This window comes from Typha angustifolia, chromosome 14 (assembly GCF_048772165.1).
Source record: "Typha angustifolia cultivar Huaian chromosome 14, ASM4877216v1, whole genome shotgun sequence".
Lineage (NCBI taxonomy): Eukaryota > Viridiplantae > Streptophyta > Magnoliopsida > Poales > Typhaceae > Typha > Typha angustifolia.
In genome coordinates, this window is record NC_133252.1 from 12,889,381 (window position 1) to 12,912,923 (window position 23,543).

General features: G+C 41.0%; 4 protein-coding genes across 4 annotated transcripts; all 4 read right to left on the minus strand.

The window, feature by feature from the left end:
• Window positions 1-846: 846 nt before the first annotated feature.
• On the minus strand, window positions 847-11,460 carry LOC140776435 (uncharacterized). The gene is made up of 9 exons (XM_073120145.1): window positions 10,969-11,460; window positions 10,480-10,557; window positions 10,283-10,363; window positions 9,842-9,999; window positions 8,586-9,739; window positions 8,078-8,165; window positions 1,833-2,241; window positions 1,531-1,701; window positions 847-1,427 (listed from the first exon to the last, which is right to left on the minus strand). Exons 1-9 carry the CDS (start codon window positions 11,401-11,403, stop codon window positions 1,146-1,148), a joined length of 2,856 nt encoding a protein of 951 aa, XP_072976246.1. The 5' UTR covers window positions 11,404-11,460; the 3' UTR covers window positions 847-1,145.
• Window positions 11,461-11,970: 510 nt separating this feature from the next.
• LOC140776654 (uncharacterized) lies at window positions 11,971-14,733 on the minus strand. Its single transcript, XM_073120430.1, has 3 exons — window positions 14,641-14,733; window positions 13,127-13,434; window positions 11,971-12,417 (listed from the first exon to the last, which is right to left on the minus strand). Exons 2-3 carry the CDS (start codon window positions 13,428-13,430, stop codon window positions 12,158-12,160), a joined length of 564 nt encoding a protein of 187 aa, XP_072976531.1. The 5' UTR covers window positions 13,431-13,434; window positions 14,641-14,733; the 3' UTR covers window positions 11,971-12,157.
• A 1,863-nt stretch (window positions 14,734-16,596) lies between these two features.
• On the minus strand, window positions 16,597-18,850 carry LOC140775503 (ABC transporter G family member 16-like). Its single transcript, XM_073118849.1, has one exon. The coding sequence runs from the start codon at window positions 18,807-18,809 to the stop codon at window positions 16,722-16,724; it is 2,088 nt and encodes a 695-aa protein (XP_072974950.1). The 5' UTR covers window positions 18,810-18,850; the 3' UTR covers window positions 16,597-16,721.
• An 827-nt stretch (window positions 18,851-19,677) lies between these two features.
• LOC140775505 (chalcone--flavanone isomerase) lies at window positions 19,678-21,829 on the minus strand. The gene is made up of 4 exons (XM_073118851.1): window positions 21,670-21,829; window positions 21,434-21,592; window positions 20,142-20,365; window positions 19,678-20,050 (listed from the first exon to the last, which is right to left on the minus strand). The coding sequence occupies exons 1-4, from the start codon at window positions 21,776-21,778 to the stop codon at window positions 19,835-19,837; spliced, it is 708 nt and encodes a 235-aa protein (XP_072974952.1). The 5' UTR covers window positions 21,779-21,829; the 3' UTR covers window positions 19,678-19,834.
• Window positions 21,830-23,543: the final 1,714 nt, after the last annotated feature.

Sequence of the window (23,543 nt, forward strand, 5' to 3'; positions counted from 1 at the left end):
TTTCCACTCCACCTTTTCATAAGATGCACTTATTTTTACCACCAAGAAGTTTAATACAATTAATTATGTGGTACTCTCTCTTATGATCTTCTTTAACCTTTTCGATTTTGACCAAAGCAGTGCCTTTCACTGTGATTTGGCATTTCTCAAATCATATTTGCAGACATGCTAACATTACCTCTTATCTTCGCTGCCATCTTTTCTATCATAATCATCAAAAGTTATTCCAAAATCTCCTTCAGACAAAATCTACTACTTCCTCTCACTCCTTTGACCAAAAAATTATACCTCTTCTACACTGTACAAGTCCTTAAGGTTGAGATGCCAGAACTTTCGAATCTAGGAAAAGAATATGAACCGAGCTTTCTAAGAGTAACTCACTTCCATTAGCATTAATCAAGGAAGTTCTTGAGATGAACGAAGAAAAGGGACCCAATCGAGCTCGAGCGATCCAAGACGATTTAATGAGTTGATTACTGTTGATGATGCAAACCAGAGGGCTTTTTGTCCCACATCATATCAATAACTTCGATATCAAACAATTTTTAGATTCTCTCTTTTATAATAATTTGTGGACTAGATTAAAATTAAGCATAAGGTCCACAAACTATGTGGGTGTTCGTCTCTTGGTCATGCGTAGATTTCACGGGCTACTCGCCAAAACATTGCTCCATGAACAGAGGAAAGAAAATTACAACAGGAAACAGAGAAAAAAAAAATGCGACCTTTTTCCAGGAAAAAAGGACCATTCACGAGGCATACACGAGTTGTGATAGCGATCTGAAGAGGTACATCGATTTCAGTGGAAGATTATGTTAATGTGAATACAATAGCCAACTAATTCCAATGACCACTCGCACTTGGATTGAGAAAGATTAGCACTTATAAAGATGAGGTGGTTTTTTTATTAAACTTTAATGGAAGGGAACGCAGAAGAAGAGAGCCAACAAGGTAGGAGACGACACTCCTGAACCCAATTCGAACCCACTGCTGCTAAAGTAGCAGATAACTACAACTCTCCTCTCCCCTGTTACTATTAATATTAGTACTAGTATTAGTACTACTACTACTACTACTACTATACTAATGCTACTGCTACTACAATGTCGTCGTCTTCGTCTTCTTGCTCTCTAAATTCATGGATTTTAAGAGAGGAGGTTAACGGAGAGGACATCAGATAAGTTGGCCCAGAGTTCGTCGTCGTAGCCTAAACACTCGTCTTCTTCCTCCATCGTCAATGCGGCCTTCATTTGCCACCAATCACCATTGCCGCCGTCGACGACGACGCCGCCTTGGGCTTGTTCGTAGTTGCTATAGCTGTTTGAGCTAAAACACTCTGCGTCGACCTCCGCCTCCGGCTCGCCGTTCCTCGCGAACCGGCCCCGCACTCGCGGGCGGCTATCGGCGAGGGTCTTCCTGCATGCATACTATAAAGAAAAGGAGGGATGGATAGAAGTAAGAGAGCGATATTTGGTGAGTCGAATTCGTCAAAGAAAAAAAAAAAAAATTGGATGGTGGAAGAGTGCGTACAGTGATCTTCTTGTGGAAGTTCCTTTGGTTGCGCTTGCTTCGATACTTCTCGATCCTCTCCTTCCTCTCCTCGGCGCTATAACGCCCGACTCTACCGGAGGCGGCGGCGGACCCGGCTCCTCCTCCTTCCTGGCTATAATTCTCGCCGGAAGCCGGCAAACCATTCATCCCCTGTTCCAGGAATTCCATCAAAAAAACGCCAAGATTCCATATTTACATCAAAAGACGAACCAAAATAGGATTTTTCACATACGGGACAGGTCGAAATCTACGAAATAGAAACGCGATTTTGAGTTGAATACCTGGAGGTCGCCCGTGCTGTAGACTCGCCTCATGGGCCCGGAGTTGAAATCGAGGAAGTCGCACGAGGAAGAGGAGGAGGAGGAAAAGGGCGGCTGGTTGATGGGCTCGGGAATGTGGTGGTGGAGAGAGAAGGATTGGGTACTACTACTCCTTTGGAGGTAGTAAGAAGGAAGCGAAGAGGAATACGACGGAGGAGGAGACGAAGCGAGCAAGGAAGAAGGGAAATAGCCGTTGCCGTCGAAGCTTGTCGGGTTTACAGTCACCGGCAGGTGAAATGAAGGCTCGCCGTAGGAGGAGGTGGGAGAAGAGGAAGAGGGGAACATGGCGTCCTTTCTCTCTCTCTCTCTTAAGCCCAACTTTGTTGGGGAATTGGAAGTTGGAGGTGGTGGGAAGGAGGCGAAGCTGAGCCTTTTATAATTGCAAAGAGAGAGGAGTTTATAATAATAATAATAATAATAATTCCAAAAAACAAAGAGAGGAAAATTCTGTGCGAGGTAGTGAGGCGGGGTCCGCACTGGACCGTGACGCCTGTGTGACGTGATCTTGGGAAGGGTGGGTTGACCAATAAGAGGGCCTCCACCGGGCTCTTGGGCCCCACAAGTGATCGGAGACCTTCATCATATCTGTTTAAAACTTTGATGATGGGCTTCTTCTTAGTGCCCATGAAGTGTCAAGCTCAGACCATACCAAGATTTTCCTTTCAAAGAATATATACCCATAAAAAATTAAATTAAAATAAAAATTTAATCTCTTGTTTGCATAGATGCTTCTACCACCGTCGCTATCTTTTATTGGGCGTTCTTTTAATGGTTTCGATACCAACGGGATTATTGGCAGTACCCTTTTAATGGTTTCGATACCAACGGTAACGGGATTATTGGCAGTACCCTTTTTGGAGAATGTCAATAAGAAGACATAGATGCTCTTTATCCTAATTTTTTTTAAGCTTTTTTTGTGCTATAAAATTATATGGAGAGAGATATAAGTGCAAATACAAAACTTAGGAGAGTAAGAAAATAATATGATTCGTAACGGTATATATGCGCGCGCACACACACACACCAAAAAATAAAAATAGAAAACCTTTTTTTTTTTTTTAATATGAAACCATCACCAAGTTAGACTCATGCTAAAAAAGTAAATTAAATAATTGAAAGCAATAAGTATTAGGATTAGGGAAACTTCTATTTAATACTTCTTCTTCTTTTTTTCTAATTTATAATACTACCTTTGTTTGTTTTTGACTGTGAACATTGCACTATCACATTATTACTAGTATTATATTAATGGAAAATAAAATTACCATAATTAACTTCATGTTTTACTCCATTCGTGAGAATAGAATAACCCAATCCTAATATGCAATTCTGGGTTGGAATCTCTCAGTAAAGGCTGAAGTTTTTCTTCTTTTTTTTTTCTCTCGCTCTCTCTCTCTCACTAATTTTCTTTTCAAAAAGAGACTAAGGCTTTATTAGTATCCCAAATCTACGTGGTACGGAAGAAGTATTAATGCTCTTCAGAGCTCCCTTTTTTTTTCTTACACCCGAAGAAAGAATCATAGAAATGGTTGATTATTTATTCACACACTTGTTTGGGAATCTAGCGATCGTTTATTCTCTCTCTCGTTTGCTTCCCCTTTTCTAATGTGAATACTAGCAATAGTAAGATGCGAGTCTTAAGATCTTTAATGCGACTCGTTAAATAAATTTATTTAAAGGGTTCGGATTTTCAAATTATCAAACTATTATTCACTCCAAATAATATTTTGATTTAAAGAAAAGATGATTCAAAGCCGGAGTAAGTATAAAGCATCATATGGTTCAAAAAGTTTTATCCATCTTTTTCTTTATCGTAATCCTAGTAATTTATACTACAAGATGAGTGAAAATCTTACGTGATAAAATACAGTAAATATCTTACTTAAAATTTGAAATATACTAAGCTGTGAAAATAAATATTTGAATGCTGGTTTGGTGTTAAAAAAAGAAAATTTAAAAAAAAAATCTCAAAACCAGTGTGGACTAGAAGTCAAGGGGGGATAAGCATGTGCATGCCTAAGAAGGGTTCACCCAAGTGAGCCCATCTTGATTAGGGGTGGTAAAACTTGACCCGACCCGATAACCCGACACGATAACCCGACTGTTAATCGGGTTTGGGTTTAGATTAATCGGGTTCGGGTCATAAACGGGTCAACCCGCCTAACCCGATTATTAATTGGGTCGTGTTCGGGTTTATGCCTTTGACCCGCTTGACCCGTTTAACCCGTTTAAGTAAACGGGTCGGGCGGGTCAGGTGGGTCGGGTGACCCGTTTAACCCGTTTAGTTTTAATATTGTATGAATTATTAGGATTGTATTTATGTAATACACCATTTATATATAATAAATCAGTAAATATTAAATTTTATATATGATTTGTATTAAACGGGTTAGACGGGTCGTGTTAGCGTGTCGTGTTAACTTGACCCGTTTATTAAACGGGTTAGGCGGGTCGTGTCGTGTTACCCGTTTATCAATCGAATCGTGTTCGTGTTTACTAAATGCAACCCGTTTATTAATCGGGTCGTGTTCGTGTCAAGGTAATGTTGACCCGACCCGAATCTGATCCGACCCGAACCCGCTTAACCCGACCCGATTGCCACCCCTAATCTTGATGGGATACATTATACATAGAGAGAGAGAGGGAGAGATACGCCCAACATCTGCCACTCAACTGTTCAGCTGCAAGAGTCCACCAACCAATGCAAAGTCAACTCCTTAGCTAATAATTTGATTTGACGTGACTGTTTCGGTCAACCACCTAAAGGCCTCACTCTTTTAAGTTTTGGACCTCTTTCTCCCTCTTCAAATCAAATGGGCTCTATCTCATGTGCGGGGGGGGGGGGATGATTCACTTGGACTTGATTGACTTACACAGTAGAGTGTCAATTGTACACATCTATCAAATATCAAATATATGATTATATTTGGACTGACTCGTATAAGATCAGCTTGCGTCGAATCAAAAAAACCACCCCCACTCCACCCACCCTAATTCATGCCTCTGGCCTGTCGCATTCACAGCGGGGGCAGAGAGGAGACAAGCACCACTGTAATGGATACACAGAAAGCAATGAAAAGAACAGCTTCAATATCTGTTCTTCATGTTTCATGCACCCTGAATCTAATAAAACCCCATCAGACATGCAGAATTTATGCACCTGAATCCCATGTAAGAGTTTCAGATACATCTGAACTTAATTTATCCCAGGAATAAAAACAAGCATGACTGATGCATTAGCCTTGCGTAAGAGAACAAAACTCTTGCACAAAGAGACATAGAGACAAGCATCAAACCAGTGTGAACCTCTGCAATGTCCAATTCAAGGAGGAGGGACCCGCTCTTCAAAGGTGTAGAGCATAACCATACAACAGCTGATAGGATACTGGGCTCTCAAGACATAGTGCGAATTATTCGGTCAGACATTGGTATCACCACTTTTGCAGCAATATCCTAAAAATATTGCTGCCCCATATACAAGGCTTCCTGCCTATAGAGCACCTCAAACAGGTACCCATACTCAACTTGGATTTGACTGCATAAGGGAAGAGGCCCACCACTTACCCCATGAAGCAAAAGGAAAAGGAATCTCATGTATCAATGCAAGGATGTGCTAAAAGGGTTCAGCTGGTTAGTTTTACTGCTAAGAGGCATGATGAATGACTGACAAAAGTTCTCATGAAACAAGAAACATATAACAGTCAACATGCCGTCTACTCTTCTTAGTATGATAACATAATAACAACAAGCTTCTAAATATGTGTAGAAGAGAATTTTGTAAGGAATGTGAAATTACATGTGTTGAAGAAGGGCTGTCCTTGCAGGCATCTCCCCACTCCAAGGTCCACCAGGCTCCTATAATCAGCTCGAAAGGAACACCTTGTAAGATTCTGGTGGGGGCATGATCTTCCCTTTGAACAGGCCTGCCTGCAAAGGTACTAGATAAAGCCACAAAGACATGAATGTTTTTCTTTTCTGACAACCATTTAGTAAACTATGCTGTTTCAGTCGGTGATTGGTTCACAGGATATCCAGCAGAAATCTGGGCCAATCAAAACACGATTATCTCCTGTTTCTCTGCAGCTTAAGTATACACCAACTGCAGGCCCACCCTAGTACGTATTGCAATGACGCAGGCCTACACTGTTAAGATCAATTTGGAGTGGACATGGCCAACCGACATGATAAGTCAACGCACACTGAGTGCATCCTCACATCCAAGTAGTTGTTGACCCGCTACATGCAACAAATCAGAGATCCCACTAGTAGAAAATGAAGATCACGGAAGTTTTCCTTGAACATATGACCTGCAAAGGTCATTATACAAATGTCATGGTTTTGAGAGACATTAAAATGTCAATAGTTTGAGTACGTGAATAGAGAAGCTAACAGATAAGAGGCAAAAACAAAACAACTAGAAGATAATTATGAGAAGCTTCGATAAGACGTGGTGCTTGTGTGCCCCTCCCCTGCATCAGTACATTCATTTACAGCAGACAGGCAACAAGTGGAAGTATTAGGATAAAGTGCAATCCTCATAGATGTGTGCTTTTCTCTTCTTAGGTCAACTGGTAAAATAGTCGCACCACTATACTCAATGAGTGGGTGCGCAATTATTCGCTAGGTGATACACATCAAGATTTTGTAGAAATCGTTTTAACAGGAAGAGTAATATCTTATGCAAATAGAGTAAGTATTAATGCTACAAATTTGAAGACCCCATAACCTCCTCTCTTTGGTTAATGAAAGGTAACATGTAGCAATGCAATGTGAATAAGTAGATTGCAATAATCTCTCAAAATTGCCAGATATGTATGGCTTAATAGGTGACATCAAGAGAGGCTGAAAAGCCTTCTCTTCTAGAAGACATAAATCACAGGTAAATGGCAACACAACAGTGATTTGGCCCCAGAAACAAACATGAAATGTTTGGAAAGCTAAGCAAAGAAGACCATGAGCCCAGCCATTGGTCTATGAAAAGTTTACATTTCACAGACATAGTCAATGAAAAGTAACCGTGTTCGGCTTGAAATTTTGTCCGAAATCGACTCACTCATTTAATAAATGAGCCAAAACACAAGCCAAGATTTGAGCTTGAAATAGAAATGAGCAGAACACAAGCAAGGCTTAGCTCACTCGTTGAGATATATATATATATATATATATATATATATATAATCTTGACCTTCGTACACAAATCCAATGGTTGAAAATTGATCACTAGTTAACAGGTGTTCCAGCCATTAGATTGAGATTTAAAGATTAAATATTTAGTTCCATAAGTTCATTAGTTTAACCATAGCCAGCTGACCTGAGCTCTGAACAAGCTTGGCTTAGCTCGTCAAGTTAAACGAGCCGAACACAAGCTAGCTCTAATTCTTTTCGAGCCGAACATGAGCTAAGAATTTAGCATGGTATTTCAGCTTGGCTCGTGTTCAACTTCGATAAATTTAATTCTGAGCAGTATATGAACAAGGCCCAACTTGCTTGTGTTCAACTTGTTGATGACCCTACTGTCAGCAGTTTTGTAAGACAGACGGTAACAAGCCTGATGATCAACTCTTATAAAACTAGGTTGACTCACAAATCCATTTATAGACTAAGATTCTTTTCCACTATTAGCATTACTGGAATTGTCACAACAGTTCCTGCTAGTAAAGCAGCCCTCTTCAATATTATTTTGTTTATCTTCTTATGCCTTAGAAGCTCTCTGTGTGTGAAATAATATCATTATGCTAGCAACAACTTGTTCTTCATGAGCAGTAAGCATAACTTTTGAGTGCTTAACTAAACACAATAATACTTCAAATTTATCTGCAATAAAAATATTAGCTCAACCTAAAGGAAGACCATTTTCTGATCATTGGTTATTACGTGTAAATGCCCCTACAGTCACTGGCATGCAGCACTAATTTGTCACTGAATGACATTATGTACTTCGATTTGACAATAAGATTGTTGCTTTAAATTTTATTTACTCAAACATGAATTTTCATTAAATTTTCCATCATCGAAGGAGTTTCTTGCTACAAAAGCCATGGCATCTGTCTTCTCTCTCCCTTCATGAACTATCTTGACATGGTTACAAAGAAGGAAAATGCATGAGCTATAATTAACATTGTAATGCTAGAATTTTAGATGCTGAGAATGCAAGACAACTAATTAAAAATTTCACCTAATATTATTTGCTTGGCCTCCTCAGTTGCCATGCTTTCTTTCTGAAAAGCATGGGCTTAAGGAAGCCCCTGAAAGGCAAAGGATTAGCAGGATGTCTTTCTCTTTGTCTTCGTTTCCCTGCAACAGTGGAACAGATATGGATTCAACAAGAAGACGCATGCAGATAATACTACAATGAACCAACTAATGCCAATTTAAACCGACATTTAAAATATTCACTAACTAATGCATGCATTCTGTTGAAAGGTTACAGGCCTTCAGAATTAACTGTATCACTATACATCAATTGAGTAACCATTTTAACTTTGTTCTAGAGAAAATTGCATTGTACCTATTGCATACTCTAAACTAGGTATATGAGAAACTTTTTGACAGCTTTTTTAGGACATTCTTTTTTTTTTTTTTTGGGTTCCGAAAGAGGTATGAAATTTTGATCAGAATTATGCTACTCATCACATGAAGGAAAAGAGCAAGACACGATGCATTATGAATATTATGAAACACTATATATGCTATAAAATAGCTAGAGTCTGCTACCTGATTTAGCATTGTAGTGTTTAACTCCATTAGTTGTAAGAGAAGAATTTACTACCCACTTTTCTTGTTCAGTGAAAACTTTGTTCGTTGATGCAGTATTCTCAGTGGAATTAACTTCTCCCTTCACCTCTTTTGTCCCCTTAGTAGCATCCTTTGATTGCATACTGTCAACAAAAGAAATTAAGCCCTCTGTTTGACCACTCGATGTTGGTTCCGCATGTATCTTAGGCAACATTTTGCCGTGGGCATTTAATAATTCATCATTCAACTCTTGCTCAGTTGTACTCACCATAACTTGATCTGTGTGAATATTGTCCTTTATTACATTAGTAAAGGAAGGTCCATTGTCATTCAACAGGGTTCGACCAACAATAATGCCTGGGATGCACTCCATTAATTCTGTAACATCCTTTGGAGCTTCAAGTTTATCTGAAATGCAGTCTGGCTGATTTATGACTTTATAACCATCCACACAAACATTATATGGCTCAGTATTCTCAGTGACCATGGAACATGATGGATTGGCATCAGATGTTAAAAGGACATCATCACCTGATGCAGATATGGGATCGTTGAATTCTGCATAATCTAATTGCATTGCATCTGCATCATTACCCATAGCACATTCCTCCTTGGAAGTTTCAAGGCCACTGACCCCAACAGCAGTGCCATGTTTCTTCGCATCTTCCAGTAGTGATACTGCATCTCCTAGAGGAACCAAAACAGTTTCACAAACAGAATTCTGCTCCAAAGGCATTAAGGTGGTTGATAAGTCTGTCGAGACTCCATCAACTATATCTTGCTGTCTGATATCATGAGAAACAGCAGGAGGGATATCATTTGCAACTGAAGATGATCCCAAATTACTAGAAGGGGAAGCTACTTTAGCATTATGACTTAACAAAAATGGTTTTCCATCAGCCATGGACGTCAAATCAATTGCCTTCAAACTTAGAGGTACTTCGGCAGGAGAGAATTTTGTCATATCATCCAGTGATGGCAAATCTCCATCCCCACTAGAGATAGGATCCCAATTAATCCATTTACCAAGCAAGGATCTTTTAGAGTCAGACTGCTCATCTGGTAGTATTCTCTCAATTCTGATTGTTTCCTTGTAAAAATGCTTCTTTCTCAAGGTTTTAACTAGCAGTGACCTATATGGGAAAAAGAAAAGGAAATAACAAAATAAGACAGATGAAAGCAAAAGAAAAGCATCAGAATTTAAATCCTCATCCCAACACAATGGTATACTTGACCTGCAGTTCACTGAAATAGCAGCTTTAGCTCGCTCAATGGAGAGACCAAGCAAAACTGCAAACAAATTTATAACATCATATGGCCCTCTAATTTCACTTGCAGTTGAAGCAGCACTTGAGATAATGAGATTCTTCCCTCTCGTCCAATCAACCAATAGCTATTAAAGAGACGAACAACTTAGGCATTTCAATAAATAGGAAATAATACATGCAAGAAACTTGCAGAGATAAGACACAAAGTTAAAAAAAATAAGCACCGCAAGCATGTCAGAAGCTCTTTTATGTTGCTAAGGCATAAAAAGATAATAAGAATTAGCTTGTACACTACCAGAAAAGACACACCTGGAACTTTCAACTATTTCATCCTTGATGAATTTCAACAACTGGTTCGTTATTTTCTACCTTAGTTCCATATTCTGCAGTTAGAGTGAATGTACTAACCTTTGCATCCGATAGCATTTGCCTCCTTACATTAATATCAACAATAAAGTGAGAGTAGGTGATCTCAAAATGTAGCCCACGCTGCAGCAAAGGTTGACATCACATAGGTTAACAATGTCATTCAGATTTGATGCTATAAAAATTTTGCAGTCAACTTCCCAGATCATGCATAAAAGATATGCAGGCACTTACAGCACCTTTATTGCAGCTTCGACTAATGGATGCTTCAGTCGGAAGGAAAGCTTTTGAGAGAAGTCAATTGAAATCATATCAATCTGTGCAAAATGTATACTGTAAGTGAGTATTCACCCAAACAAAAATATGATCCAGAAGCAAAAAAGAATCAAAATGATTATAATGATGTTTAAAAAACCTTAGCATCTCAGAATGCATCAAAAGGGCCAGATTGATAGACAACGAAACCATTTAAATAGTATTACTAAGAGATAATGCCATTATAGATAGAACTTTGGATGAACATGTCTAATTTATAGTTTCCCTAAAACACTGAATGAATGCTGTTTCCTAAGACTATTGCAAGGAGGACTGCTGTTTGGGTTTTCGCTTCAGATCACCTGAAGCTCCAAAAAATTGCTCCCAAAAGAATAACTAGGTCTCGTCGAATATTAATTCCATGATATCATGAAAGAATTCAACATCACCATTACGAGAAACAAGAACCTCACCTCGGAGAACTTGCAAGCGTGATCGAACGCGATCTGATTCAATGGCCTCACCGCGACAATATCATAGCTTCGGAGCAAGGGATTGGAGGAGGAAGCTAAAGAGGCAGCGGTGTCGATAGCGATAGTAATGCGCGAGTACTGCCGGAAAGGCACGTCAAGAGGCGAGCCGAGGAGGCCGCGGTGGAAGGCGGCGGAGGACGCGAGGGAAGGAGCTGCCTTGAGGAGGGAAGAGATAGGGAAAGGCGATATCTTGCAGCGATCGGAGTCCGCCATGACGCCGCGGAAGGGGCGGTCGTATGCCACGCCGGCGTAGCCTAGCTCCAGGACCTTCACTGCTGCCCTAAGGCGCGCGTCCTTCTTGGCCTTGTTCTCGCCGGAGACGGCGCCACCGTCGCGTTCGAGGTAGGGTATGCCGAGGTCGAAGAAGAGGGCCATGGTATGCTTCCCCTCCTCTTCTCGGTGGAAGGCGACGAGGGTTTTGCTCTCGTTGGAGTCGTAAAACGGAGAACGAGTCTTATGCTGTTTCAGTATATATAGGAGTAAAAAGGATGCCGACTTGTGTTACGCCAGGAAAGAGTTCATGTCGGCGTTCATATGCTAGAGTAGCCGACTTTAATAAGAATACTGCAACCATAGCCAATATCATCGTATCTTAGTTATAGGTCTTAAATTATAGGAATAGATAACCCGTACTTTGTTCAAAGTTTTTTTTAAATAATATTAAAATAAAATTCCATATTTGAGTCACTTCAGAAGAGGAATTTCTCGATCATTACTTTCTCTTTTATGAGCAGAGGAGCTTCCACATATTTCTTTGTCAAGAGGATTTTTTTCTTTTAGCACTCCACAAGAGGAATTTAGTTTTCTGTTTGAGCAAAGGAGCATTCTACATTGCTATATTGCATTAAGAATCCATTGCTCTTGTATAATTTTCTAAGCAAGCTAAATGGGTTCTCTGTTTCATCTGTACAACCCGCAGAAATAATCAAGGAACAGACCTGGTTAACACTTCCAAACAATCCACATTTATAATAACAATCTGTTCAAAATCACAAGAAAATAACAATAGAATCTGTAGGCAAATTCCACATTCACACCATTACTAAACAAATAAGAAGGAAGTCCTAGAAAGGAATCATCTTATAAGTCCACATAGCTAGCAAAGACAATCATAAGTTCTACTGTCTGATCATTTCCACCTCTTGAACTTGCCACCAAACATTCCATGCTTATGCTTTCCAAACATCCCATGCTTCCCAAACCTCATATGCTTGCCAAACTTTCCATGTTTGAATTTATGGTGCTTGAATTTCCCGTGATGGCCATAGCCGTGAAACATACCGTGCCCGTACCCGTGATGATGACCGTGTGACAATTGATGAGCCCCATAAGCAGCTGCTGCAGCAGCTGCACCTCCAGCAAGCAGTGCCCCTGTGCTAGGTCCATGACCTGGATCCAGAGTTTCCAGAATATGCGGTATTAGGATTATGATAAAGTAATATACAATAGCATGGCTCTTAGAATCTCCAATTCAAGCAGCACAAGGAAACATAGAGTGTTGCATAACACGTTACAGAAAAGCAAGTTTCTTTTGCACATCCTTGGTTGAAATTGTTATTCGCAGTAGGAGGAGGTCGTTTAGGATTTTATTATGCAAAGCTGTTTTTTGTAATCTAGCATGGTTTACATGCAAAATAGCGGAATTACTGAAAAAAAAAAAGAATTCTGAAGCCTGTTAATGAAAAACAAGTTTTCTTTGCACTTATTTTGCTGTTGAAGCCACTAATAATAAGCGATATGAATGATGAGAGCACTGACTTTTGTAATCTAACGTGTTTACATGCAGGACAGATGATTTACTGCAAGAAAAGATGAAAAATTATGTAGCCTGTGTCTGTTAATGAAAATAAAAGTTCTTTGTACTTCATTTGCTGATGAAGAAACTAACGACAATAAATTCATAACTATAATAAGGAAGAAACAAGATCTGCACTGATGTAGCTGCTCTCTACTGCCATGAAAAATACCAACCATAAGATAATTGTTATTAGCATGTACTACGAAGTTATTTCTGATTCTGAGATATTCTGAGATAGCAGCATCATTTCCATAGGCAAGCAAGGTTATGTGGAGAACACGAAAACCATACAATTCATACCATGATATGGAGGTGCAGATGGACCATGGCCAGGATAACCAGCTGGTGGATATCCAGATGGTGGATAACCTCCAGCTGGTGGGTACCCATATGGGGGGTATCCGTGCGCTTGAGGAGGATATCCCTGTGGGGGATAAGGGCCAGGAGCAGGGGGATACCCTTGCGGTGGATATGCCCCAGGTGGAGGAGGGTAGGATGCAGGGTATCCTCCTGGTGGATGCCCCGAAAGCCCATAAGCTATATTTGAAAATAACCCTTTGTCGCTGCTGTCTGAACCATCATGCTTGTCTTTGCCACCTCCCATTTTCCTTCAATCAAGTAGATGCAAAGAAACAAAGGATGAAGAATAAGATCGAGAATCTACCTTCAAGCTAGATTAATATACAACATAAAACAAGAATTAGTGGTTAACTGTGCAAAAGAAGTCCATAATTAGTTACAATACATCGTTGACTTTCTTCTCATATTTCTTAATCACTAAAGACTATGCACATCAAATTATAAATAGTACCTGCAAAGATTACAAGGACCAAACAGAAGTCAACTAGTAACCTGGTTCCTCTTGGAGAGGCAATTGAGGAGAAGCTCAATAGAACATACCACAATGGAGAAGTTCTATGGCGCATTTAAAATGATCACCATGAAATATGTTTCGTTCTCTAACAGTATATAAATGGGAATTAGTGTCCAACATATCCAAAGCCTCTTTTTTCCTAGATTCTTAAAAGCAGAGGAGAATTCGATACAGGCCCTTCATAGAACATAAAGTACAACAAGATTAAAATTAAGATCTTTCACATATGGATTTCAATCTCTACCTAATGAGCCAAGTGCACATATTTAATGATCTGTTTTCCTATCCTTTATCTTGCTCAACATCTGACCAGTTTAAACATTCCCAAACTAAACTTTATAAATATATATATACACACACAAGCGAGAGAGAAGAGAGAACAATTAAGCATTAAAATTATATAAAATTGTCATTTTGTAAGTACAGATCAGAACCTCTTCAAGCAAGATAAACTAAGGTGCCTGCTGTATCGGTTAATACGCTTCAACAAATAAACAAATTTCTCTTTTTATTCCGCAACCTACTAAAGACTAGGTATAACAGCTTCTAACCAAACCCTCTATCAACTCATATCCCTATAATTATGCATCATATATAATCAGAAAATCCCAGAAACATTGGGTGAAAACCAAACAAGAGATGCTAAAACTTCAACACCTCTTCTTCACCATAGCTCCCAACTGGCATGATTAAATGCATGATGCCACGGAGAGGGAAAACCCTAAGCGTTTGAACAAAGATCGAATCTTTTCTAGTTTCCCGATATCCCCACATATGAGCGCGTTCGTATCAACAAACGTACATCAATTCCGATCCCTTATGGACCTTATGATCGAACAAAAACAACAAAATAGCAGTACAACTATCGATTTAGACATTGATCGATCAACAGATGCACACAATTAGGGCACACGAGAAGAAGAGAAGGAAGAGGGCTTACAGAGATTCGGAGATCCGTATAATTCTGAGACGACAAGGAGAACCGAAGGGTAGTCTTTTCCTTCGCGAATAAGTAGCGGATGCGTGGAGTACGCGTTTTTTTATATATATATATATATATATATATATATATATATATTAATATATATCAAGTGTGGGGGTACGCGTTTTCTCAACGAGATGGAGTGGAAACGGTCGAGAGCGTATCAGATTCCGTGCCCCCCGGTGCGTACGAACTTCCTAAATCAATAAGTCCACGTGGCAAGGTTTTTTCAATTATCATATCAATAAAAAATAATAAATATTATCACAACAACCTAACCTATGGGATAAATCTAATACCAACCAACTGATAAGACCTCCAAGTAACTGCGACTGCGACAAGTCTCGAGATTGGATAAGGTCTCACTCAGTATATTCTCAGATCAATGCTAGACCGAGTCCAAATTTAGAACCGATTAAAGTTTTCTGACCCAGTCTGGTTCATGCTCATGTTATCAGGTAAGCTAATTGTGGACAAAGATTGAATTACTTATCCCATTGGTTCTCAATAGAGCACTATAGATTGGACGTTATGAGTTTGGGTCAGCTTGGGTTTGGATAAGGGTTGACTCGAGTCAATCTAATACACTTTTGAGTTGGGTCCAAAGCGAGCTTGATTTTATTGAGTCAGTCATAGCCAAACTTCGAGTTGATGGCATGGATAGATTATTTTTGATTAGATATATTTTATGATTAATTATATTTATACTTCTTGAATTATATCAGATTTTTTATATAGACTCCTAAATTATATTTCTTTAATTACAATATCCTACTAAATTATGAAATAATTTTAACTTCACCCTTATATTAGTCTAAAGTTGCTAAATTGGAAGACTTAGCTTATGGGTAGTCATATCATAATACATGATAGATACACGAGATAATGTTAATGCCCTCGTCCTCTCCTTGTCTCTCACCGCCTTCTTCCATCTCCATCACCATCACCTCTACCTCCTCCGCCGCCGAACCCGACACCATCTTCGGTCCCCGACACATCCGAGGCCTTCCCGTCTACTTCACCATCTCCTCCAGGATACATGGTTGAAGGAGCTTCTGTTGATCAACCATTTGAAGAAGAAGCTTGCTGTTGCCACTTCAAATTCACCAATTTAAGCAGTGATTGGGAGTTAGTTCTTAAATATCAGTGGTTTATAGGTGACAGAACTCCGACCAACTTTGTGACTATTACTGATGCAGCGAGTGAGGTATAACTTATATCTATCTGATATGGGTATATCCTTTAGCAGTTGTTAATTTTTCTTTCCGGTCACTGCAACTTGCTGATATATTCTTGTTCTAAACAACAAGGTGTATTGGCCAAAACATGAGGATATTGCCAGATATTTGAAGGTCGAGTACGTGTATTCTAATAATGGAAGAGGCTGCAAACGCAACTCACCGAGCTCGTCGCCCGGATGGCCGACCACGACGAGGGAGAACGCCGTGCGGCCCCTCGTCTCCTTGCTCGCGTTTGAGGTGTCCCTTGATGACTCCGCTCCGTCCGACACCAAGAAGCCCATCAGGTGGAGGGCTCCTCATCGGCTCGCGACCACCACGTGCACCACCGCAAGGATTGGGAGGACGAGAGCGACGAGGTGAAGCTAACGTCGGTGGTGGCGATGAAGGGGCTTGTATACATCACTAACTACCTCGCCAACATATTTTAAAGCTTTAAAAGGAGCAGATTTTAAGTTTTGACTCAATCTTATAATAAACTATATTTCATATAATATAGGTATATATAATTTGAGCTTATTAGCATAGATTTCGAGCATAAATTAATAACTTATGACCAGTTCAGCTCACTTCGAGCTGAGCCCGAACCGCAAGTTTATTTTGAGCCCCTAATCATTTCGTACACTCGCATGCCCATGCAGAGAGAAAACAAAAGGAAAGAAGAGAGAGAACCATAAACCAAAACTTCTTTAATTTACCCGATAATTACAGAAAAAAAAGGTAAGAAAGAATTCAGTATAAAATTAACAAAAAAAGAAAAAGGACTAAAACCAATACTATTCTCACCACCATTGATCTTTTCTACCTCCTCCTATTCTTGTTCCCCAGCATCAACGTGAAATAAAACAGCAACCTAAAGACGAACCCCCAAGCCACCGTTACGAGGAGGCACTCCCACTTGCCCAGCTGCGTAATCCCCTCCTGCACCAGCACATCTCCCCCCGTCGTCAAGCACGTCTCTCCCGTTATTGTCACCCCCAAAGCCTCACTTATGGCCACCATCACCCTCCCCTTCATCTCCGCTGGCATCTCCCCTAGCGGGGAGTTGTCAAACATCTGGGTCCCCTTGACGAAGCAATCCCCAACCCTCCCAAACTCGTTATGGAGAACCCCCTCGTACGGATACTTCACCAAGGATAGGTAGTGGAACCATATCCAGTATCCGGGTATCCTATCCCGGTTTATGAAGAATCCACTGAATAAGAGGAAGTACGCCAGGATAGCCACCACTACCGTATACCCAACCATGACATGGGATACGACTCCCGAAATGAACGTCACGAACCCACTCCCCGACCAGAACGACGCGAGGATTATGAGGAAGTAGAACGAGAACCCGCTTGCGCCGCCCGCGAGGCCGACCGCGAAGAAGGTGGTCAAGGCGAAGGCGAACGAGAGGAGAACGAGAGGCGGGAAGCCGACGGCGGCGTTGGAGAGCACGTACGAGGAGTGGCGATAGGCGTTGTAGGCGGTCTCGCGTGCGAATATGTAGCGCTCCTGGAGGAACACGGGGAGGGCGTCGGCGCACGTGTAGAACATCGTCGACATGGCGAACGCGAAGAAACCGAGCCGCTCCTGCGCTCCTCTCGGAGACTCGTCCAGCCGCCAGAACACCGTTGCTAGGATGAACCCAGTTACGAGCACCGTGCCGAGTCGCATGGCGAGTAGTTCCGGCATGCGGCGGGTGTTGGTGAAGGATCTTTTGATCAGTACTCCGACTTCTATGTAGAAGGGATTGGCGAAGAGGGGGATGGAGGAGACGAGCTTGCCGCGAGAAATGCTCGCGCTAATGGCGTCTTTGAGAGAGAACGAAGAGAAGGTGATGGTCGTCGGAATGCGAGATAGCTGCCACGTGCGGTGGAAGTCGACGAGACTCCTTTTCTCGATGGGAGACGAATTGTTTTCGAGCTCTCGAATCAAATCAAGCGCGAACTCGGCTTTATTCTCGTCTTCTGGAATGGGCCGCCCGAACTCGGCGAAGTAGGCGCCGAGTTCATCTGCATTGCCGCTGAACACCGTCTCGCCGCGGGAGAGGAAGATCAGACGGTCGAGGAGCCCCAAGATCCGGTAGCTCGGCTGATGGACGGTCATGATCACGACGCTGCCGCTCTTCGCGATCCGGCGGAGTACGTTAACCACCAAGAAGGCGCTACTGGAGTCGAGGCCCGAGGTCGGCTCGTCGAGGAATAGAATGATCGGGTCGTGGATGATGTCCACGCCTATCGAGACGCGGCGGCGCTCGCCACCGGAGATGCCGCGGTGGCCCTCGTCGCCGATGATGGTGCTCGCGGCGGCGCGGAGGCCGAGCTGGTCGATCAGGGATTGGACGCGGAGCCGCTTCCTGGCTGCGGAGAGGGAGCGAGGGAGGCGGAACTCGGCGGAGAAGGTTAGGGTTTCTTCAACGGTTAGCATTGGGAAGAGGAGATCGTCTTGCATCACGTAGGCGGAGATGGATCGCAAGAGACGGCTCTCGAGGGGCTCGCCGTTTAGGGTAACGGATCCCTTGAGGCTGTCCTTCGAGATCCGATCCGCCAAGGCATCGATGAGGGTGGATTTGCCCGATCCGCTAGCGCCGAGGACGGCGAGGATCTCGCCCTCCCTTGCTTCGCCGGAGATGGAGGAGAGGAGGGTTTTGGCGATGACGGGATCCGAAAAAAGCCGGTGACGGAACCGGCTGAGGCGGAGGGGGCGAGAATATCGCTCGGGATTTGGGACGGAGTATGAGAGGTTGGAGAAGGAGAGGACGAAGTGGACGGGGCGGCCAAGTGGTCGTCCGTGGCGGTCGGCATCGAGGTCGACGACGTGGTTGGGAGGTGGCGAGGCGTCGCCGACTTGCTTGATGACTTCGCTAAGCGTCTGAGTGCAGCGGCGGTCGGCGGCGCCAGCCATCTGGGGAAGCGAAGATGTTCGACGAAACGCGCGACAGAGGAAGCGTTAATGGTGGGATTTTTAGGAAAGTAAATTTTACAGCTATAATCTCTTTATCACTATAATTAGAGATATCTCAGTTTGTTACTCTTACTGCCACATGGCAGTTTGTAATTGATGGGAGCCGCGGTGAGTTTGTTGGAGATAGTTACGGGAATTAGGCCGGAAGTTATCCGAGTTTTTGACCGATATATCCCAATGAGCGAGTTTCAAAATTATTTATAGGAATAAGTGATTCCAATCCATCTCGATGTTATTTAGACGACAGATTAAAGCGTAGTTATCCCAGTTAGCAATTTTTTTTAAACTTTCTTAGTATTAAATTATTTTTCTGAATGAGTGATTTTGGATACTTATAGATATAATTTGCTAAATAGGTACAAAAAATGCTCATTGTGTATTTCATAAAGCCATTATGTTTCATATATTTATTTTAATATGGATTAGAAGTAAATTATTCGTGTAAATAAATTTATAAGTTATTCATCTGAGCAAAGATTATTTGTAGAAAGTGAGTCTTTATTTTTTTTTCTTAGAGTGTGTTTAGTTGCTCGAAAATTGAATTCAATTAAATAAATAAAATTTAAGTTTAAAAAAAATCTTTTAAAATTTATTTTCTACAATCAACAATTAAAAATTAAGAATTTCCTAAAACTGGCAATTTTCTTCTCAAGTTTCTAGTGACCAAACACACACAGTGCACTCGCTTGTCAAACAAAAACCTACTACATTCATAGGAACAAGAACAAGAGGCAACTCCAAAATAATAAGTAGCAGAGGCATGCCACAAATGAAGTATCGACATCTTTGATCATATTGCAGCTCTTAATTTAGATAGAGGTATGCCATTCTTATTCGCTTAACAAGGATACAGGACAAACACAAGAACAAACAATTCCAGAATTTAAAACGCTCTAGCGTTCACTACCATCACTGCAACTCTTACATGGATGACAGAAGACTACATACATCCTCTCATCTCAAAGTCATGGGCTCACAGTCACAGGGTTCTCAACCTTCGTCTCCTCTGAGCTATTGTAGTCCTTGAGCAGCTCCGATAACCTAAGCGCTAAGCTACGCTTTGCTGTAGGCGAGACGCCATGCTCTCCGATCATAGACTCCAAAATTGCTTCACCAAGAGCTCTGCTCTCTATAACAGCATTTCCAGCATCCGGCACAGATGAATCCTTGGAGAAGGCAATCTGAGGGGCATGGTCAGGGGGGGATATATTAGTAGCCAGCCAAGTTATGGTAAACCAAACAAAGCAATCTTAGAAGAGTTTTTCCTCTTACAGTTAAACCTCCAGAAGAGGAGTGAGTGAAGAGAATTGAGGAGCCAGGAGGAAAGTTCTCAGTCTTTAAGGCTTCTTTGAACTTTTCCACTGCTTCCCCTCCTGCTTCAGTGTATACACCAGAAGCCTTCCACTGTGCCAGGCAGTTCTCCGAGACCTTCTCGGAGTACTGCAGCCCACTAAGCGGCAAGATCATGGTCACTCTTGAAAGCTTCTCAAAAGGACCTGTTTGATAATAAGGAAAGCAATCAGAGCATGTCAAGAAACATGCACGTATTGAAGGAGATAAAAGTGCTTACTACCTGATATCCTTGCATGTCAAGCTTATAAATGAATCTGGTTAGGTTCCAAATACAAACTAATACGGACAAAAGCTAAGCTACTTTAGGCACTTGACCTCCTCTAAAATTCCATTCTTTTAATTCTTCCATGAACTGAGGTAGAGTTTGGCCTTAAAAATTGATACCAAGTCTCAGAAACTATGAGGTAGTTACATTCTTTCTGCTTCAAAGTTTGACTATATATGCTGTATGATTTGAAGGGTTGCTTCCTTCTGCATACATCCACCATAGACCGTCGTCTAAAAATGATGTAATCTAAAAACCAATCATGCACAATCACATCATGTTGACAAAATTACACAACTAATTAAAAAAAGCTAAAATTAAGGGAATATTAATGAGCTTTTGACCAAAATGCTTACTACAGTAATAAATATTCTTCAAATTATGTCCTAACTTAGTATTATAGAAAAATCGCTGAACTGAGACTCTCAGACAATGATTTTTAGACACCTTATCTATATAAATCATTCTCAGAGAAAGCGATTTTTCCTATATGGAAACAACGTTGAAAAAATAATAATTTTTCTAAATAAGACAGCGATTTTACTGTAGTAGTAGTTTGAAAAATAGTTTAAACCCTGATCTAGGTTGATAAATATTTTTATATTACAGTAATATTTTGATCAAAAACTCAATATTAATCGTTAGTCTCAACTATATTTTATTATTTTATTTTTTTTTAAATTTGTATCTGCATAGTAAAGTAACCACGCAGTAATCTACTCGGAGAAAATTTATTAAATTTCTCTTTGAAAAAATTAAAAATTAAAATAAAAATAAAAATAAATCTACGCTCGCTTCTATGGAGGGAAATCATCACGAGGATAAGGTGGAGAATTTCCGGAACGGCAGGATCGTAAATTACAAGATTACCCTCGTGAACGATTTGATGTCACGTATGGCTTACTCGAGTCCGAGATTCAATACGGGGAGAGAACAGAGAATTCACCAGTGAATATATCCCGGAAGAAATCTCCAGCCTCGGCGAGCTCGTCCGCGGTCTTCCCGCCCCACTTACCGGCGAGCAACCGCACCGCGCCCACCTCCAAATAGACACCGATGGCCGTGAATTTTACGAACTTGCCACCGATCTCCAAACCCCTCACCCCTGTGCAACCGGCGCATGTTTAGCGGTGCTACCGTGAAAAGCGAAGGGAAGGAATGTGGCGATGGGTGCGGACTAACCTGCGCCGCCGAGGAAGAGGTTCTTCGAGGAACCGGGCGGTCGGATCACCGGGGGGAAGGTTACCCCATCGACCTCAAGCTTCGGAACCACGACCGCTTCCTCTCCCATTCTTCTTTTTCCTCTCTTAAATTTTCTTTCTTTCTTTTCTTCTATCGAGATGGGAAGGAGACGATGCGGCATAAATAGACGTGACGGTGGCGGTGCAAACTGCAAACCCATAAGGATCGACTACCCCTTTCTTTTGGGTATATTACGACAATGCCCGCTTAGTAACTAGTGCCATTTTCCTGACGTCCTTACTGAAATCTTAACTCTTTTAAAGTTATCATCATAGTTTAACTTTTAACAGACTATTTATAATTGATAAGGAACTAATTTTTTTTTTTAAAAAAAAAAATCCTTCTTTAATAGTTGTCGATATATTTTATCTTTGAATCTGCCCGTAGTCTTAAGTATGATAATTAATGCAGCAATTGCTAACAGTAAACGCCACTTGTGTAGTGTGAGGAATGGGATGTGGTGTTGGATAAATTTAGGAGAAAGGCGAGGGCAAATAGGAAGGTTGATTACTTGGTGGTGGTGGTGAGTAGGTGTGGGCATGTGAGAGATTCAATTGGCTCAAGGTGGCACATCGATCTACCAGTCAATCAGTCCCACGAGATAGGTTTGGCCGTGGAGGCATAGGTGATTAGGTGTGGACGACGTCGCATTTATCTTGGGGAGGGCGACAACGAACTAAACCTGGAGATTATTTAAGACTTCTACCTGGCAGATGGGTTGGATATAGTAAATATACTTTGTTGTTATATAATATCTTCGACAGAGTTATGGCATTGTAGACAATGGACTTTTAACGGGTAACCTGTTTGGCATTTTGGAAGCAATTAATAGTTTGAACTAGTTTACCTAAAAGGAGGAGAGAAAAAGAGGATGAAGTTTAAGTTCCCATCTTTTTGGGTGACATGTTCCACACGATTAGAATTTTCACAAGCTGTAGGAAATTGCAAACCAGAAACCCTAAGAATCAATTAATGACTGACAAATACCGGTTTACAAGGAAAGTGAGGTGGGCTGGAATAGTAGAATTAATGCATTGACTGTAGTAATCAGATGAGTAGCAAATGAGAAGAGCAAACAGATGAGAAATAATTTGTGATTTTTGGCCTGTTGCTGATTTTCCATCTATGACTTCATAAATATAATGCTGACATTTTTGTCTCACTGCAGATCAACTTAAAACACACGAGAACTCCTCAAGTATAACATGATCAGCTTAGTCTATATGGAAACGGCAGCTCATCTAACTTTTAACATTTGATTTCAGATCTTTCCACTGTGATCTTTTTCTATATCTAACAAGAAATTTAAGGAAGGAAACAAGAAATAAAGCAGGGATGAGCACAACAAAGGACAAAAAGGCGGCAGGAAGAGAGTAAATTTCAAATTGGCTACGCATTTCCCTACCAGCTCATATATTCACATGTACTAAATAGCAGAAAGTAAAATACGAAATGCAACGAACATTTTGACTGAATAAATGTCGAGAGCTAATCATAATGGACACAGAGACAATGTGATAGCAATAGTCACCAAACTTTCAACTAAGGTGCTCATTAGAGAATGTTGAGCATCGTATCATTTGCAGATAAAAAATATCTCATGCCATATTAAATGTAATCTAAACAACTCAGTGAAATCCTGAAATCGAAGGTGATTTCTAGGAAAAAGGCCCCTGAAATTGGCTAGTAATTTATCTAAATATATCTCAATTTCACTAACCTGCACTCCAGTTAGAAATGCATCAGCACTGCATTAGATGTGACAATTTAATTTCAAGCAATTTTCTGCAATAGACAACACATCTACATCAAGT

Bases quoted from the DNA above. Each gene is read 5' to 3' on its own strand.
- LOC140776435 (XM_073120145.1), bottom strand. From the start codon at position 11,403: ATGGCCCTCTTCTTCGACCTCGGCATACCCTACCTCGAACGCGACGGT. The intron at 10,364-10,479 runs GTGCTGTAAGTG...CCTTTGCTGCAG, and splicing joins TAGTCGAAGCTGCAATAAAG to CGTGGGCTACATTTTGAGAT. The intron at 8,166-8,585 runs GTAGCAGACTCT...CCACTGTTGCAG, and splicing joins ACACTACAATGCTAAATCAG to GGAAACGAAGACAAAGAGAA.
- LOC140776654 (XM_073120430.1), bottom strand. From the start codon at position 13,430: ATGGGAGGTGGCAAAGACAAGCATGATGGTTCAGACAGCAGCGACAAA. The intron at 12,418-13,126 runs GTATGAATTGTA...CTCTGGATCCAG, and splicing joins ATCTGCACCTCCATATCATG to GTCATGGACCTAGCACAGGG.
- LOC140775503 (XM_073118849.1), bottom strand. From the start codon at position 18,809: ATGGCTGGCGCCGCCGACCGCCGCTGCACTCAGACGCTTAGCGAAGTC.
- LOC140775505 (XM_073118851.1), bottom strand. From the start codon at position 21,778: ATGGGAGAGGAAGCGGTCGTGGTTCCGAAGCTTGAGGTCGATGGGGTA. The intron at 20,366-21,433 runs GTGAATTCTCTG...ATTATCAAACAG, and splicing joins CTTCCGGGATATATTCACTG to GTCCTTTTGAGAAGCTTTCA. The intron at 20,051-20,141 runs GTAAGAGGAAAA...CATGCCCCTCAG, and splicing joins CCTCTTCTGGAGGTTTAACT to ATTGCCTTCTCCAAGGATTC.